Source organism: Cariama cristata, unplaced genomic scaffold (genome assembly GCF_000690535.1).
Source record: "Cariama cristata isolate BGI_N322 unplaced genomic scaffold, ASM69053v1 scaffold17425, whole genome shotgun sequence".
NCBI classification, from domain to species: Eukaryota; Metazoa; Chordata; class Aves; order Cariamiformes; family Cariamidae; genus Cariama; species Cariama cristata.
The window spans coordinates 6,158-23,682 of NW_009618320.1; the positions used below are offsets into that span (position 1 = coordinate 6,158).

At 43.5% G+C, this 17,525-nt stretch overlaps 1 protein-coding gene across 1 annotated transcript; it reads right to left on the reverse strand.

Annotated features, from left to right (window-relative positions):
- Positions 1 to 5,675: 5,675 nt before the first annotated feature.
- RASD2 (RASD family, member 2) lies at positions 5,676 to 12,969 on the reverse strand. The gene is made up of 3 exons (XM_009700829.1): positions 12,840 to 12,969; positions 8,547 to 8,826; positions 5,676 to 7,025 (listed from the first exon to the last, which is right to left on the reverse strand). The coding sequence occupies exons 2-3, from the start codon at positions 8,815 to 8,817 to the stop codon at positions 6,496 to 6,498; spliced, it is 801 nt and encodes a 266-aa protein (XP_009699131.1). The 5' UTR covers positions 8,818 to 8,826; positions 12,840 to 12,969; the 3' UTR covers positions 5,676 to 6,495.
- Between the last annotated feature and the right edge of the window lie 4,556 nt (positions 12,970 to 17,525).

A 17,525-nucleotide genomic window follows, 5' to 3' on the forward strand; every position in this document is an offset into this window, starting at 1 on the left:
GTTGCTTTGGTTCCCAGTCTAATGCAGAAAGACCACAAGTCCCAGTTTAATAGAGTTGTGCAGTTTTCCAGATAAGGTCTCAATGTGTGAAGGAATTGTTTCTTGGAGCCAGATTATTTTTTTTCCCCTTCCCCTGCCTCCTATTTCATTCACCACAACTGTAGAGGTTATTTTCCTTTTTTCTTTCTTTTTTTTTTTTAAAAAAAACTTCAAAATATGGACTCAAGACATATTGCTAAAACTAATCTGAAATATTCAGTGCTTTCATGTGTGAGTTGGTGTTCTATACTAACTGCTGAAAGTCAAATGATTGTAAAAGGACACTCTTGAATAAATACAGTCCACCTGAAATCCCTCCTTCAAGAGCCTGGAGGGGAGGAATGGGCTGGAGAGAGGGAGTTTGCTTTCCTCTAGGTCAGAGTGATGTGAGGACACACATTCAAGTTGGATTTTTTTTTCTTTTATATTCTTTTACTTTGCTGCAAGATGTCATGAAACACAGTGACCTCATCGCTCCTTGTCTTCATGTTTAATTTGAACTAATCTTGGTTATCCATCCCAGCAAAAGCATAGGACATGTTCACATAAATCATTCATCAAATACTTCTGAACAGTAAACAAATACACAAGAAACTGTTCATCAACAATTCACCAAAGGAGATGTTTGCTGCAAACAGTCCAGGAATCTTTGTGGAAATGCTCTAAAAAGCAGGGTCTGATGTAAAAAGTCCTGTCTCTATTGTTAGTGGTCTGACTGGGGGGGGACCAGTGAACTACCAACCGTCACCTTGAGGTGCTGGAAGCATGCAGTGAGGACACGTAGTCTGAGGAAATTTCTTTGAAGCAGACTTGGGATCAGGCTCCATCATAGAAACAAGTGTGGGGGATCAAAATAACCTACTGGCTCAGCCAGTCTAGCCCACTGCCAACACCAAGTTACCCCTGTTGACTATGTAGATTTCAGTGCTTTTCCCAGTGTTCTCCTAATGGGACTTTCATGACATCTCTTGGAAAATTTTCCAACAGATTCTACTGCCTTAAAGTCTGCCCTACTCTTTTGCCTACAGTTTCCTGCTTAATACTTCTGTTCCCACTATCCAACTCCAAATAAAGTGCTCCCTCAGTTGCCATCTTCACCTTTCAAATACATCTAGGGGTTTTCAGCCAGCCTTTCTCAGACTTTGTTTACCTACATGGCACAGAATTATCCCTTTTGGAGTTTTCTGAAGGCTTACTCAAGTCAATCCCTCTAGGCTCATAAAATGTTTTTTCTTGCTAGCTCTTGGCGTCCTTCCAAATTGTCAATAACTTTCTAGGAACATGATGCCTGGGATTTAGCATGGTTCTGCATGCTATGGATGGCCATTGATGGTAGGGGCAAGGAAAGGTCTTCAGCTGATGCTGTCATGAGAGAAAAAGGAAAAGTTTCTCTGGGAAGTCTCAGGCTCTGACTGTACCAGATGGTGACCTGCAAAGATACAGGGAAGAGAGAAGTTGGGCAAGGCTTATAGCTAGCTCTAACCAAACCTGAGTACAGAAATTGGGTTTATAGCAGTTTGCAATGTGTACTCCCCATGTGAGGTGCCGTGCCAGGAGCAATGTTGCAATTTACATTTACAACCACAATGTGAGTTTACAATCACATCATGGAAATTACTTTTTTATCTGTGGTAGCACATCCATCCCACAGCTTTACCAGAAATATTGGCTGGTGGTCTTTGTTTCTCCACATAACAGAAACTGAAGGGAGGAGAACTTCCCATGAGGACTCAGAGGCAAAAGATCTAGGGCAGAACCACTGCTACTCGTCTGCCCCTTGCAAATTCTCTGCTCTTTCTGAGTGCAGAGAAAAGGCTGTTGCTATAGAAACCAGTGGGGAAAATGTACATTATATCACGTTTTATATATTTTTCCAAGGAAACCCTTTAATCTGAGCCTGCCACCAAGTAATTTTACAGAAACAATAATGCTAATAAAACCCCTAAGAGTAATAGTGATTTCAAATCAAATAAAATAATCATCACTTACTTCAAAAAAACCTTTGCCTGTAACCTTCTACACTAGCCAAGGCACTGGGACAGGACTAGCAAAGCAGCCCACAATATCATACGTGACAGGAGGGTAAACCTGAGGCAGCAAAAGGTGTGATGAGAGGTAGGGCGTGGGTCCTACACAGCGATAAGTGATGGTTAACATTTGAGGAAGGACAAAAAAACTAAATAAAATATCTTCAGATTTGACTTGTGTGTAGCGAAGGATGAAATAAAGGTGCAAGGTACATTTTATAGCAGACACTCTAGCCTATCTTTTCTCCTCTTTACCCACCCAACCCCCTATTGCCATCTTACCTTTGCGAGCCCCTCTCTGAAGCTTTTTTCTCTTCTGCTGCCCTTTTAAAAATTATTCCACCATTTGCTATTTGCCTTGTGATAGCAACAAGCCCTTCGGCCTCCCAGACAATCAGACCTGTTGCACCCAGGGGTCTCAGGGAGACAATGCTCTTTGTGAGGCTGCACTATGAAAGCCTCTCTCTAGCATCAGGCTGGCCTGGTGGCAGCAGTCCTCCTGGGGATCCTTCAGAACAGAAGTCTTCGGATGTCAAAACAGGCTTTTGCTCTCCCCCTCCCACCCTCAATTTATTTTTTACTTAATTCACCATGACCATTATTTCCTTCCTGATTTGTACTGACCCTGTGGCTTAATTAGATTTTTGTCATTATTTATGGTAGCTCCTATAATGTGTTGACTTGTAATTTCTTCAGGACAAGGACTTTCTTGCTGTGTAGAGCAATGTACAAAATAAATCATAGCACTGTCTTGTTCCAAGGTTGTGATTGATCCTCAGTCAGGTATATGCCCCTGCTTGTTGTCCTGAAAGTAAGTACACAAAAAACATTAGCAAGGTTTTGTGTCACTAATGCTAGATTTTATATACTGCAATGTAGGACAAGTTAGCTATTGGAATAAAGCAACTTAATTACGCTAGGTAAGACCAAGTAAGGGTACACCTGCTCACAGCATCTTTGCCGGATGGATCCCTCCCTCCAAACTTGCCCTTAGTCCTGTGCATTTTCGTGACTTCTTGGGTTACAGTAAGTTCTGTGCAATTCCCTTGAATCCCAAGGCAGGGGGGAAGAGGGGAAGTAGTTTCTCTTCCCATTGCCTCCGATACCTCACTGTAGGTCTGTTCTTTGCTCCTTTCAGGGTGTCTCAGTTTCTGCACAAGCTTAATAGAGTTTCTCATCAAGCCCTTCCGTGCTCTGTCTTACAGCCAGACACATCCAGCAGTTAGCAGGGAAGAAACAATTCCCCTTTATTCTTACTGCCTTACCTTTTCCAGTCCCAGTCCTTTTTCTCAGAACATGATGGCTGCTAACTGTGAATAAACAACTGGTACACATACTGTCTCATTTAGGGGCTGTAAGCACTTCTAGAGCCCAAATAATATACGAATATTAATAGAATGACTGTAATGATACAATAAAAGCAAAAAAAAAAAAAAATGTCTTCAGGAGCATGATAATCTGACTTCAAAAGCTGTTACCATCAGTAACAAAATGCAGAGAGAAGACTAGGATTTCTTTAATAAGATTACCTGCTTATTGCCGTTTGTTTCTGTGGGTGACTGTAATGCTGCTTCACCTTCATTCTCAGCCAGTTTCTTAGATGCTTCTCACCCTGAGCATTGGCAGGCCAAGCTGAACTGTGAAGCTAGGGATCACCGTCCTTCCCGTGGGATCCAGCATATCCCTGTGAGCACCTGCTCCTTGGTCTTCAGCTTCCCCTAATCTTGCACCCTTGTTGTCACTGCAACGTTGTTTTTCCATGCCCTGTGGCTTCATATCCATGATGGAAATGGCAAGAATGGGAGGACATGGAGGGATGAAGAAAGATGGTGTCTTTGTGGAGTAGGGAAACTAATTGTAAGATCAGTGTTGTAAGACAAAGGCAAAGACTTGATTATGAAGGCTCTTTAAAAATTCACCTTTATCTAGCAGGCCAGGGAGAGTGGACATAGGCTCAGTAAGACAGCACATGATCTATAGTGCAAGGAGTTCTCCTTTCGCTTCCTGGAGCCCCTTAACCCAACCAATGGCCATTGCTCATGCCCTTCTTGCTCCATCTTCAACCCCCCCATGTCCTTGTGCATGTAAGTCCCAGAGCTTGATCATTGGTGCATCGGTAGTCATGCAGTTGGGTGGAGAGTCTGTAGAGAGGTGGGCATGTGCTCAGGGGAGTCAAGACTCATACAACCGAGAGATGCAGATGGTAAAACGGAGAGACTGCTGAAAGCAACAGTGATGTCTCTGCAGAGACCGCATTAAATCGCACCAGGGATGAACATGCCAGCTCTGTGCATGAAGGACAGAGTTGTTGTTCTCTCGTGTTGGAGGCAGCATGGGGAAGAGTAATTGTCTGATTCTGCTTGTGAGACTGTCTGTATACGTAAGTTAATGTTCAAATAGATAGATAGGTAGGTAGGTAGATAGATAGAAATATGTAGATATAGACACAGTTCTGTGCCAAACAGATAAATGTGTAGCCCCTGGTGTCTGGAGGACACAAAAGCCTCGTCCAGAACTTACTGGAGATCTCATCAGGGCTCTCAACCCACAATTCACTTGCTTGGCTGCACCTGCACAACAAAAAAAATAGGACCTTCCTCATTATTCTTGGAGAAAGTAGAAAGGACCAGGACACAGCTAATAAATAAAACAGTTTTAATCATAAACCATGTACATATTTATAGAGAGGGAAGGGGACGTGGTCTGAAAGGCGCTGCCCTGGCAACAGGAATAAAAGAACAGTGTATTTTACCAGTCAATATACAGTACTAACGAAGGGTGGAACTGATAAATGAATATGGGATTTTGAGTCCCAGAGGCTGATTTTTACAGACAACCATCATTCTTGGTTTCCTGTCAAATTATAGCATGAACTGGCTCACAGCTCTGCCCAGGACACAGCAAGGCAGATACAGCCAAGAACAGAATTTGAGGGTAAGGGAGGGACAAGATATCTGAAGGTTGTTCTGAGGTATATATAACATATATACTCTACTATTGTGTACAGTCTTGGGGCCATGCTTTGCCCATAGTTACGTGTGCACACATCTCATTCCAGTCAGCGAGAGTGGCAAGCTCACATCTGAGAGAATACATTGGGTTTTTGAGGTCATATAGGAGCACGTAAAACAACAAAGCCAAAAGCAGAACAGGGAGAGAGCTGAAGACAAGGAAGCCTGGACTGGGCTGAGAAAGGGAAGAAGTGAATGGATGTCTCCAGATTTTTCTGGCCAGCCAGTTCAGCCCTGTTTGGACAGCTAGCACAAAGCTTCTGTTCTGAAGGACTTCTGCAGTGCAAAGGTTTCCATCAAGACAGCCTTTATCAGACAACAGGGAAAGCCATGAACAAAATGACTAGAGGTGTGTTAACAGAATAAATATGGTGGAGCTGGCCCTGCAACCATTCCGTTCTTAATTTTGAAGGAAAACCCAATCCTGCCTCTGAAGTGATCTAAGCCTGCATATGAATATGATCAGACTCAGCTGATACAAGCAGAGCAGGGAACCATTGCTCCGGTGGCCAGCAAGGCAAAGGGTGGCATTTGTACTATGGTATTCAGAGTCAGTGTGGCTGCTTTGAGAAACAATATCACACCAGGCTTGCAAAGAAGTCAAATGTATTGGCTTTTTGCAGAACAATTTCACTTTCAATCAATGTACATATTATAGAGTTTTACAGATGAAAAACACCTTTCACTGCCAGAAAGTAGACACTGTTTTGATAAAATATGCACTTGCCATCTGATTTTGCTAAGAACCCACCCCTAGACAATAAAAAAAACCAAATCCCACATAAAATCTATAATACAAAACAACATTCATGTAGATGTCAAATGATAACTGTCCCAGCAAACATAAAATCAAGATCTTAATGCAGGTCCCCTCAGAAGCAAGTTAGAGTCATGTGTCCGTATATAGAGTCCGCTCCCAATCTGGGAAACCTCAGTTAAGACTGCTGCCTTTTGAAACTCCAGTCCCATTTTTTAAAAAGAGTGCTCCACACATGCATGCACACATACACACAGAGATACACGCACGCACACACATAACCTCCTCTCTCTTAGCAAGAGCTGCATGCTGAGTAACTGTTAATGCCTTCTGTGCATTTTTGACCTACTTTCTTTGTAAAGATGAGGTTGAAATGTCTTTACTTCTCAGGTCTGTATTCTCTAAACAGAAAGAGGAATGAAGAGGAACGACATTACAAAGACAGAGAAATGCACTTGTATCTCCGGCATATGATTTTTCCCAGTTGTTTACAAGGACGATGTTATTTACATTCGTGACTCAGCAGAATCTGCAGGAAGAGTTATTCTTTCTCCATGTTGGGTTTTCTCGATGAACCCCATGAGCCCATTCTGTGCTTCCTCAGACCATTTTTCTTTAAGGCACTGCATGTGGATGATGACTTCAGACAGAAGTCATCCCTTCACTGGATTGTGCATTTCTCCCTCTCCCTGGACTGACCTTCCCTGAGAACTTTTGATTTGATATACTTCAGGTCACTGTTGACGCTTGGCCGGCGAGCAAAAGGAGAGATCATGCCGTAGGCATCCATGTCCTTGACTCGGCGCATCCGGAAGGATTTCTGTTGGAAAGTGTCACCATACTGGATGGAGATTTTCCTGTGGAGGGAAGGGCTCATCTCATGAGGTAACTTGGCCATGCTGAAGAGGACATAGAACATCTCATCCACATTGGTGTTCTTCTTGGCTGAAACTTCGAAGTAAGCACAGTTTTCATCACTGGAGACAAGGTCCTCCCCTTCATCTGAGCGTACCTTGCGGAAGATTTCACTGTGGTCATTTTTGTTGCCACAGATCACCATGGGGAGGTCAGCTGATTCCTTGGTCTTGTTCTTCAGGCAGGATTTGACCTCAAGGATCTGTTTCTGGAGCCTCTTGACCTCATCAAAGGATTCTCTGTTGTCCAGGCTGAATACCAGGATGAAAACATCCCCTGCAATTAAGAAAAGATACTGTAAAGGCTTATTGGTCGCAGCCTATGTCAGGGGAGCTAATTTTAAAAAAGCAATAGGTTTATGTGCCATCTCCTCCCCATATTTTTTGTTTGGTAGTTTTGAATCTATTCACTTAGCTGTACTTTAATTCCCGTTCTTCTAATTCAACTCCCCACGCCATTCTGTAAAGCTATGGAAAAGACTTTTGGCTGTGACGTTACTTCAGCCATATCCAATTGTGTTCCTAGGTTACACTGGACTTGCAAGTTATTGTCCGTTTTACTCTCTTTTGTAAACACGTTTCTATCTCAGCTCTGCAGCATTGCTTTTCTTTTTCCTTCCTTTCATTTGTATCTCTGTGTAAAACACAGCCTGTTCTGACACTAGGAAGAGTGGAGAGCTAGTAGCCACTCAGCCTTGGCCTTTTCATTACACAATACACGAAGCAACACCTGAACTGAAGATTTACAGCTAGTCAGCCCTGAATGCCTAAGTCAGGAATGAGAGTTTTCCCAATGTGCAGTGCTCTGCTGTCATTTCATTTGCTCAAGAGAAACAGACCATGGAAAAAAAAAAAAAATACATAAATGACACAGATCCCCTGGCATTTCCTTTTGACATTTCCTGACTTACAATTCCTTTTGCAAATATAAAATAATGCAAATCATTGCCTGTTGAATGACATTCATGTGGAAGATGCTAAGAGAGCTTTCAGGGACAAAAGCTCACATCCGCATCTCAGAAACTGGCCCTAGGACCTCACTGAACGTGGACGCTAGCCTGGTCAGATGTGAATGCCATATTTCACTGGTTAGCTAGAAGGGTAGATAGCAAATCCAGAAAGTAGGTTTATTGTGAGTTGTGACTGAATATAAGTCCACTGTTACTTTCACAATTAAAGAATACATCTTAGCTCAAAACAGGAGCTGCTTGACAATGAGAATGTACAAAATGAGCCCACCATTTTCCCTTTTTTCCCTTTAACATGTTTAATTAACCATAGACTAAGGAGAAAGGGTAAAAGTAGAGCTATCCTTTCACTGGAATATCAAATCAAGGGAATTAGGCTGGAAATTTTAGAACACCACCCCCCCGAGATTTTCTTGGTTAGAACTCTCTTCCTGTGCATTCTACATTTGTTTTTCACTGCTGGTGTCTTATAATGACATGATTATTTTGTCCCTTGCTGCTCTTTAGGCCCACGAGATTATATTCAGCCATTTATTAGTGACTGCAATAAAAAGTATGGAGCAGGTGGGGAAATAAACTAGGGGGAAATCTCAGTTTTAGACCTTCACCCAGTGGACTTATCTGTGGCTAATGCACTCCCTATAGTGCCTGGAGCATCCTGGCCAGGAAATACCTCTCTAGAGAAGTGCATCTTGCAACAAAATCAAGCAGTCCCTTTAGCTACCTCCCAAGAAACAGTCATTTCCAGGCTACAGTTTTCAAGCTAATGTCTGTCCTTACGATCTTTCACCCACTGTTCCCTATCTGCAAACTTCCCCCCACTTTCTCACCTGTCAGGATGGAAAGTCTCCTCATAGCAGGGAAAGGGTGATTCCCAGAGGTGTCCAGGATGTCCAGCTGATACATGTCTCCCCGGATGTTGTAGACTTTGCGATGAAAGTCCTCAATGGTGGGAGTGTACTGGTCTTCAAACCGGCCATTGAGAAAGCGTGAAACAATGGAGCTTTTCCCCACCCTGGAGGCTCCCAGCACCACCATGCGGTACGAGTTCTTGGCTGGCACATTCAGGGTGCAGTTTCCACCAGACATGGTCTTCATCATTGCTAGGTCCTGAAAGAGGAAATAGCAGAGTTGGAGGAAAGACCAGAAACTAAATGGGTGATGAAGGAGGGCAGCTCCTTACCACAAGCTTGTCAAAGCGTGCTGTGTAGCACAGTCCTGGTTAGTAGATCAATGGTCCATACAGAAATCTTTTCACTGGAAATGTTTAATTTTTTCAGTCTCATTTCCAAGGAGTACTGGTTCTGTTTGGGTTTTTTGGTTGTTGTTGTGTTTTTTCTTTTATTTTAAAGTCATATAAAATGAAAGCATTTACACCGAAAATAGCATCATTTTGAATCGTAATTTGCTATTTCTTTTAAACATTAAGGGCTAATTTTATCAGCTGTGCTTCGACTTAGACACCAGGTTCCTTCACACCATCTGCGTCACTCAGACATTACCAGATTTTTCAGTAGAGCTTGGTTCTCATTTAGATACGTAAATACGGAGGTCAGATTTCCAAATATACTGCACCCGCTGCAGCTGCCATTAGGACCTAGATCGCTTCGTTTGGTTGCCTAAATAGGAGCTGCGCATAATACTCATTTTCTGAGATCAACCAAAAGTCAGACAGAAACAAGAATCATGCTTGACATCAGTGGAAGCTAGACATCTCAGTAACTTTAAATAGCTGGTCCCATACAACCTTCATTGCTGATGTAGGGAGTTTGAGCCACAAAATAACACTGGTTGATGATAAATTCAAAGATCTGTGCCTTCAGTGACCTTTTAGAAACCAGACTTTAATGTTACTGCTTGGACGGGTAGTGTGGGAACTCCCTATCAGCATTGCAGCAGGATGGCTGGCAATGGATGGAACTGCAGAAACGTAGATTTCATAGGCGTTACAGTCTTTATACATACACAGCTGTTGTGGGTTTCAGTCTTTGCGGGTGCTAAGTACAAGCAGGAGAAAAGATGGACAGCCATCTTAAATAGCTATTAGACAAGATTTCCAACCCCTGACAACTAAAATGAGTCTTGAGACCTTGGAGATCACATTTTTACATAGCACTCAGATGCAGAAAACTTTGATAGGAAAACAAAAAAAAAAGAGTGTTGCTTAGACATTTTTCATGTACCAGTTCAAACTAATTGTGTGCTGAAAGGAAAAATATTACCCCTATGTGGGGAAAGCTAACTGTTAGAGTAGAGAAAGCACATTTTTGACAGAGTTTATTTTGGTTACTAGGATCTTATTAAAGAATAATCAAGTTCCACTGTGCCATTTATTTAACTTAGGTGTTGTTTATTTAATATTACAGCGCAAGTACTTTATGTACACTGAAAGATCATTTCTGGGTCCAGATCTGGATTCCTATCTTTCCCTTGAGTGAATTTTATCTCCCAAGCTTTTGTGTAGCTGACCCTTATCTCAGTCAAAAGCTTAAAATCTTTTACTTTGTTTAACATGTGCTAAGGACCAAAGCAGCAGTGAAGATACGGTCACTGCTAAATAAAGAAGTCTCTGGAATTGTGATCCAGCGTCATTACAAGCGCTGTGCTATAGCCCAAGGCAACAGCAAAACACTACTATTTATTATTGTTGCTATAATTTGCTGCACACCGACAGCACATTCAGCCCTATCTAAAGCGCAGAAGAAAATGCAATGCTTTCCTCAAAGCAGCTCACACTCTGAATTATATTCAGCAGGCAGGATGGTGCAATATGAGAGCCAGACAGTAATGTCAGAACATAACTTTGGATGGACACACATGCAGAGTTATGGTACTGTTGGGATTGCTGTGATGGGAATGACAGCAAGGAGCACACCTTGTATTTGAACTGGAGTCTGTGTTTTATTTAGAACAGGACCTATCTCCAACAGTGCAGAAACACCATATCCAGTCTCTGAAACAACACGGCCATGTACACTATCTCTGCCCTTTCCTACGTAGCCAGTCCAATACTGTCTTGCATCCATGGGCAGACAAATGGTGACAGAGCTGCTCTGGGATGCTTCCTTTCACCCTCTCAGGCTTTATTTAGCTGGCAGAGAAAAGCAGGGAGATAGATTTTGTAAGAGAAAACTACAAACTTCTCTAAAGCCCAGGATCAGTATTTAGAAATGAGTCAGGTCTTCTGACTGGGATGGACCAGTGTGGCTGCATGAGGGCAAGTGGACTGTGTTGGTTCACACCTGCTGAGCATCAATTTCATACAACTTGGCACGGCAGCATCTGGGAGTGAGCATAGTTATGCCTTTTAAGCAAATACCTTATATGTCCCATACAGAACATGCACGCTGAGGGACCTGATCCTGGCCAGCAGCTTTACAAGCCAAAATCCTACAAATTGTACTGCTGACTGACAGGTAACCACTGAGCTGTTGATGATTAGAGAAACTCCCATCACACAACAAAGGAGGTGGACTGTGTCACTGCAGCTGCTTGGAAGGTTAATTTTGCACCCTTCGTGCAAGAGGCACTTCTGTCCTCCACTTTGAAATTAATTCTACTGCTTTGGACCTCAGTTAATGCCACTGTACACTGAACACCTTGGAGAAGGAATTGCCACCACACCTACCCACAGACAGGGGAGAGTAAGGCACAAGGAAGCTGAGTGACCACCCGAGGTCCAACAAATGAGAAACATGAACAGACTCTGGGACTCCATACCTTTCAAACTCTTTCTCCTTCTCACTTTCCTCACCCTTGCATCTCTGGTCATTAAATCATACTGCCTTCCACCCTCATCAAAGGCAAAATCCTATGTGCAAGTATGTGCTCATTTCAGGATGCTTCACCCCAAGGATGTAAATGCACAGAGGGGGAAGAAGGGGTGTGAGAACATGCAGATTTTAAGGTATTAGATACTTTATGCTGTCCTTGTTCCACCTGTCAAGGCATTCAGCCGAGAGGACTCTTGTGCTTCCCTGACTGCATTTCATTTCACACGAAGTCAAAAGATGCTTTTCAGCACTTTGATTCATGGGGTTGCTACTCATCTCATCACCTCTGCTGCAAATCTGATTCAGAGTGTGCCATTGAACCGGTAGCTTATATTTGTGTTTTGTGCTCTCTCTTCTTATCCCCCCACTCCAGTTTTTCTCCAGTTCAATACAATCTGCCTTCTTTCCTCCTCAGAAAAGGAATGAAACTTTAGCCTTCACACCCAGGGGTGGGGGGGAGCACAGGGACTCGTACATTGAAAAAGATTAAAGGCAGAAGAAAGGAAACAGAGAGAGACCACATGCTCATATACTAAAAGTAAAGCAAAATCAATCAGAAGAGAATGAGGAGACAAACAACCTCCAGCTGGCTTTAATCTACATCTTTTCCTTCCAGTTTATTAAATGCTTAAGCATAGATTAATTCCCAGTGGTACTTTCTGCTTTATGCACTGGCTTGATGCTAGAAACTTTACATTAGTATTTTATATTGGTACAGCACAGGGGTTTCAAAATGTCATAGAAATGAAGGCAATGAGTGTTACCTCCACTTAATAAAGGGAAAGGCTCATACACCCAGAGAGAGCTGAAACAGCTATCCAAAATCAACATTAAACCCCATTTCTTTTGAATCCCTATGTCATCTTCTACCTGCTAACCACCACTGCTTGTTTCATAGGCAAACATCGGAGTGAATGACAATGAACCTGCTTTTGTGTGCTCTGAAGAACGCTTGGCTGAATTCCAGCAAGGTGCTGACAAATTTGATCCTGAGCACCCGAAGAGAGCTATCTAAGGAAGACATTCTTATTCAACCTGCCTGGAGATTTTGCACGTCAGGTTTCCATCCTCCCATCAGGGGGTATACTCCCTAACCCTCCTCATCCACGAACAGACTTCTGAACTCCGTCCCTTGCACTCCTCAGTCTTCAGCTACTGTTTGCATCTCTGTTTGCCACCCCAATGTAATTCACTGCACCCAGCTAAAAAGGACATAGGCAGACACAAAGTGTATCATGCATAATGGACCTGTCACTTGTTCGTCACCCTGTAATTTTCATGCAGACCAAAATCACTCCTGTGGGATGTTTGTTCCCTACTTTCATCCCAAACTCCACGCTGCTTTCTTACCTGTCTTTCCTTGGAGGAGCAGTCCTGGGTCTTGGTACAGTTTGATGAAGCTGATAATTTGAATCAGAGGCGGCTGCTGCTGTAGAAGGTTGTTGTTCTGTGGATCCCACGTTTCTTGCTCGGGGCTCAGTTCTTCACCAGTATTTCCCAGGGACTTAGCAGGATTGGGAAGGACCACAGAGCTCCAGAGCGTGTTCCCCCATGGATGGTAAGTACCGGATCAGGTGACTCACAAGGGCTAAAGAAGGGTCTCGGAACCTTTGGTGAGATGAGCTCTTCTCCTCACAGCCTCAGTTTGAGAGAAGGGAAGGCAGAGTCTCTCCCACTCCCACTGGCTTTTCTTGCAAGTTGTGCTTCGTTGGCTCTGCAGGAGGGGAAAGGGTCCCTGGAGCGACAGCTAGTCGTGCGGGGCCGTGGGTGCATCCGGCTGGCCCACCCTGCCTCTACACCACCTCAGACCCTATGGGGAAAAATCAGTGGGGGCGTGGAAGTTGTCTATGGTGAACCTACACTTCCCCAGGTCTTGCCTGGCATACCCCCCGATCCCGAGCTTCTTTTCTTCTGGTCTGAGATTTGCTTTAAAATATTCTCTTTCTAGGACAGAAGGGGCTTTTCTTTACATTTGCCAATTAAGTCTGCCTTCTTCCCTCCCTGCCTTTCTCCCTCTCGCTCTCACAACTACTGGCAAATTGCAGATTTTCCTTCTGTAGGACTCACAGATAATTGGCTCAACTCCTCCCTTGAAGTCAGTGTCAGACACAGGGGAAGGAGGGGTGCTGAGGGGGTGGGATTTTGTGCCTATTGAAAAAAATCTTTTCTTTTCTCCTCTGAACAGAAAGTTCATATGCATTGCAGACTGCACGTTCCCCGTCTTTCCACCAGAGACCTGCATGTATGCATGTGTGGGGAATGAGTTAGCGTATGTGTACGAGAGACACAGAGGCTTCACTTACTTTGCAAGCTGTAAATTCATAAGCTGTTTTTAAAGGCTCTATACTTCCGTGCTGATCTTTTCTGCTAGACAGAAGCAGACTGACTCATTTCCCAAGTAGGGGCTTTCTGTCCATAATTCCTGTAATTCTTTTGCCATATGGAATACTTTCTCCTATTCCCTAAACCTCGAAGATGTAACATTAGGATTCCTGATTGGTTTGATTAAGAAATAAGAATAATGTGTAACTCCTGTTCTTTCATTAATATTTAAATAAATGAAAAACTAAACTAGGGCTAGGTAGTAAAAATGTAAAAAAAAAAGGTCAAACAAAGTGAAAGTGTGGGGGAATGAAGGTCAGAAAAAGAAGAGAAACAAAGAAAAATTAGAGTGAATTCAAGGAGTTTGTTCAACTCCAAGTGAAAAATCGTGTTTGCAGTTTATTTCACTGTTTATACTCTAATTTTTTCTCCTTTTTGAGCTGAAGTAATAGTTTAGATCTATGAGTCTATTTTAAAAGATGTCAAAAAGATTGATTTTCAAAGATTGGAAATGAAGTGTTTCAGCATTTCCCACTTAAAATTCCTAATCAGAGGGGGAAAGAAAGAGGAAGAAAAACACTTTGAGATTTTCAAGATATTTTGACAATAAGAAAATGGAAGGAAGGCACAATCTCCCAAATCCAAATATAGTTTCAAGTCTCCCACAATTCTCTCTTTTTTTCTTTGAGCAAATTTACTTTTCATTGAACACAAAGATTCCTCCAACTACCTTGCCTGTTTCATCTCCAGACCCCACCCCAACAATTCCTGCAACTTTTGAGGAATTCCTGAGATGCTTTGCTTTTTCTCCTCCTTCTCTTCAGAGCACAAGGAGGTTTCTGTTGTCACCTTCAGAATAATGCTTCCCTCCTTTGCCTGTGTTTCTGGCACTGCACAGCAGCCATCAGCAGTCATTGAGGAGGGTGACACATTGAGGGTCTGACACGTCTGTATGTCTCTCTTTGTCGACAGACTTCGAAGGCCACAGCACAGGCTATGAGATGGGTCTTGCTGTAACCATCTACGAGAGGCAGCAACTCCTGCTAAGGTCAGGTCTGAGCAGGAGGTAGATTTGGGGCTCTCAGGCTATTGCACAGGCAAAACACCATCGATCAAATTTAGGAGGTTACAGCTCCTGCAGACAACTTTAGGTTTGTGAAGGAAGGGCACGGCTTGGCACAGCACCATTGAAACACTGCGGTAGAAGTGAACTGGTAATGGGTCGTGACCCGAGCTGGGCTCTTTTTAGACCACAGTACCAGGACTCCTTTGTCAGCTCCTGAGACTTTTCTCTTTGGTAAAAAGTAAGGGAGTATTTTTATGGCTCAGACAAATTTTTGAAAGACGATATGATGCTTTCCATTCCTAAGTCATTGGTTCAGATCAAACCTGGAGCAAATGCTGCCTTCTTTGGTGTCTGATCAACTATTTGTGTAGCTTAGATCCAAACAGAACGACCAGCATTCTGGTATCATATCATGGGAGGAATTGCTGCAAAAATCAGCAAAGTCAAGTCCTGTAGTGCTAGAGAGAATAAATTCCTCTTTCATCCCTATAACTCACATGTTGAGTGTACAAGTTCTTTGCCAAAAAAGAGAGAAGTGTAGTCATCATGGAGACCATCTCATCAGCCTGGAATCTCAGCCTACTCAAACTCTTTTGTAAACCAAATGCAAAACTCTTGCCTAGCTGGCTTCACCCAGCCCAAACTCCTACTCAGCTGTTTTCTTGAGCATTTAAAGTAGCCAATCGAGTTCCTCAAATTAAGTAAGAATAAAATAGGAACGTACTTGACTTGGCACCTTGGCTTTATTTGATCTCTTAGCAAACAGCTAGTAAAATAATAAATTACTTTTGAAGTAAGCCTTTGAAAGATAATTGCCAACTATGAGCCTTCAGAGACTCGAGATGTTGCTGTAGCTTTTTGGGTTGGGATTTTTTGCTTCATTTTTTTTTCTGGTGCGCTCGCAGTTCAGGAGCTGACAAAAAGCCAGGCTTTCATGACTTTCCTCAGGGCTCAGGAGACCAGAGCTCAAAATATCCCTGTTTGTTCAAAGACGTCCTGAGGGGCTCTAGTGGAGAAGTCACATTATATCTGCCCGCACCTGAGAGGTAGGGATGACAGCACCTCTTTGCTTTTAGGATTATGAAGGGAATAGGTTGATCAGAGAGACAAAGCCACTGCCGAAACAAGAGAAAAAGTTCCCAGTCTCAGCAGTTTCCTCTGGTTAGTCAGAGACCATCAGCCTTTCTCAAAGCTTACAGATATTTACCAATTTAAAAGCCAGGCTTACAATGAATTACTCTCTGGAGGCATTTCTCCCTCCTACTCCTCCAGTCTATAAAGAAAGCCTAAATGAGTTTTTTATCTGGCTAAGGCTCTCTCAGAGGATGACAGACTGTGGCTGCAGAGAACCACCACCGCTATGAAGGGCTGTGCCTGCCTTGCTGGGTGACACTGGCCATGGCTTGGGGTGCAGTCCTCAAGTCCGTGTGTCCAGTACGAGAGGGAAGAGAAACAGAATGTGTGGCAGGTGAGTTATATCAACTGAACAACATGGTTTATATAGGACTAACTGAAAGCAAATGACCATAAACCCTGATGAAGAGGGCTTTAGATTAAAGTTTCCAGGGGAGGGTAACCTTAATCAGCATGAAGAGGAACAAAAAAAAAGCCCCCCACCCCCCCCAGCCAGTAAGTCAGCTTCATCAGGGTCCCAACTTAAACACCTCTGTGCAAACACCTGTAACATGGGGAATAAACAAGAGGAGTTGGAGACAAGTGCACGTCTGCAGGGTTGTGATCTTATTGGCATCACGGAGACATGGTGGGATGGCTTTTATGATCGGAGTGCTGGAATGGATGAATATAGGCGCTTTTGGAAGGACAGGCAGGGGAGATGAGGAGGGAGTGTTGCCCTCTATGTCAATGACGAGCTGGAGTGCATGGAGCTCTGCCTGGGGATGGATGAGGAGCTGACAGAGAGCTTATGGGTGCGGGTTAAAGGGAGGGCAGGGACAGGTGACATTATAGTGGGGATCTGCTACAGGCTGCCCGACCGAGAAGACAGAGTAGATGAGGTCCTCTATAGACAGGTAGGAGCAGCTTCACGTTCATAAGCCCTGGTCCTTACGGGGGACTTCAGCCATCCCAATATCTGTGGGAGGGACAACACAGCAGGGCATATACGAGGAAGAACTTCTATGCTTTGAGGGTGGCAGAGCACTGGAACAGGCTGCCCAGAGAGGTTGTGGAGTCTCCTTCTCTGGAGATATTCAAAACCTGCCTGGATGTGTTCCTGTGCAACTTACTGACTATCTAAGGAACCTGAAGATGCAGGTTGGGTCCATGGGACCTGATGAGATACATCTGTGGGTTCTGAAGGAATTGCTGGATGAAGTGGGTAATCCACTTTCCATCATATTTGAGAAGTCGTGGCCGTCAGGTGAACTCCTGCTGACTGGGAAAGGGGAAACATAACCCCCATTTTTAAAAAGGGAAAAAATGAAGACCCGGAGAACTACAGGCCAATCAGTCTCAGCTCTGTGCCTGGCAAGATCGTGGAGCAGGTCCTCCTGGAAACTATACTAAGGCAGATGGAAAATGAGGTGATTGTTGACAGCAAACATGGCTTCACTAAGGGCAAATTGTGCCTGACAAATCTGGTGGCCTTCTACGATGAGGTTACAGCATTGGTGGATAAGGGAAGAGCC

Excerpts from the sequence above, each read along its gene's own strand:
- RASD2 (XM_009700829.1), bottom strand. The coding sequence starts at position 8,817 with ATGATGAAGACCATGTCTGGTGGAAACTGCACCCTGAATGTGCCAGCC. Across the intron at positions 7,026-8,546 it reads GAGACTTTCCATCCTGACAG|GGGATGTTTTCATCCTGGTA; the intron begins GTGAGAAAGTGG and ends TCTTAATTGCAG.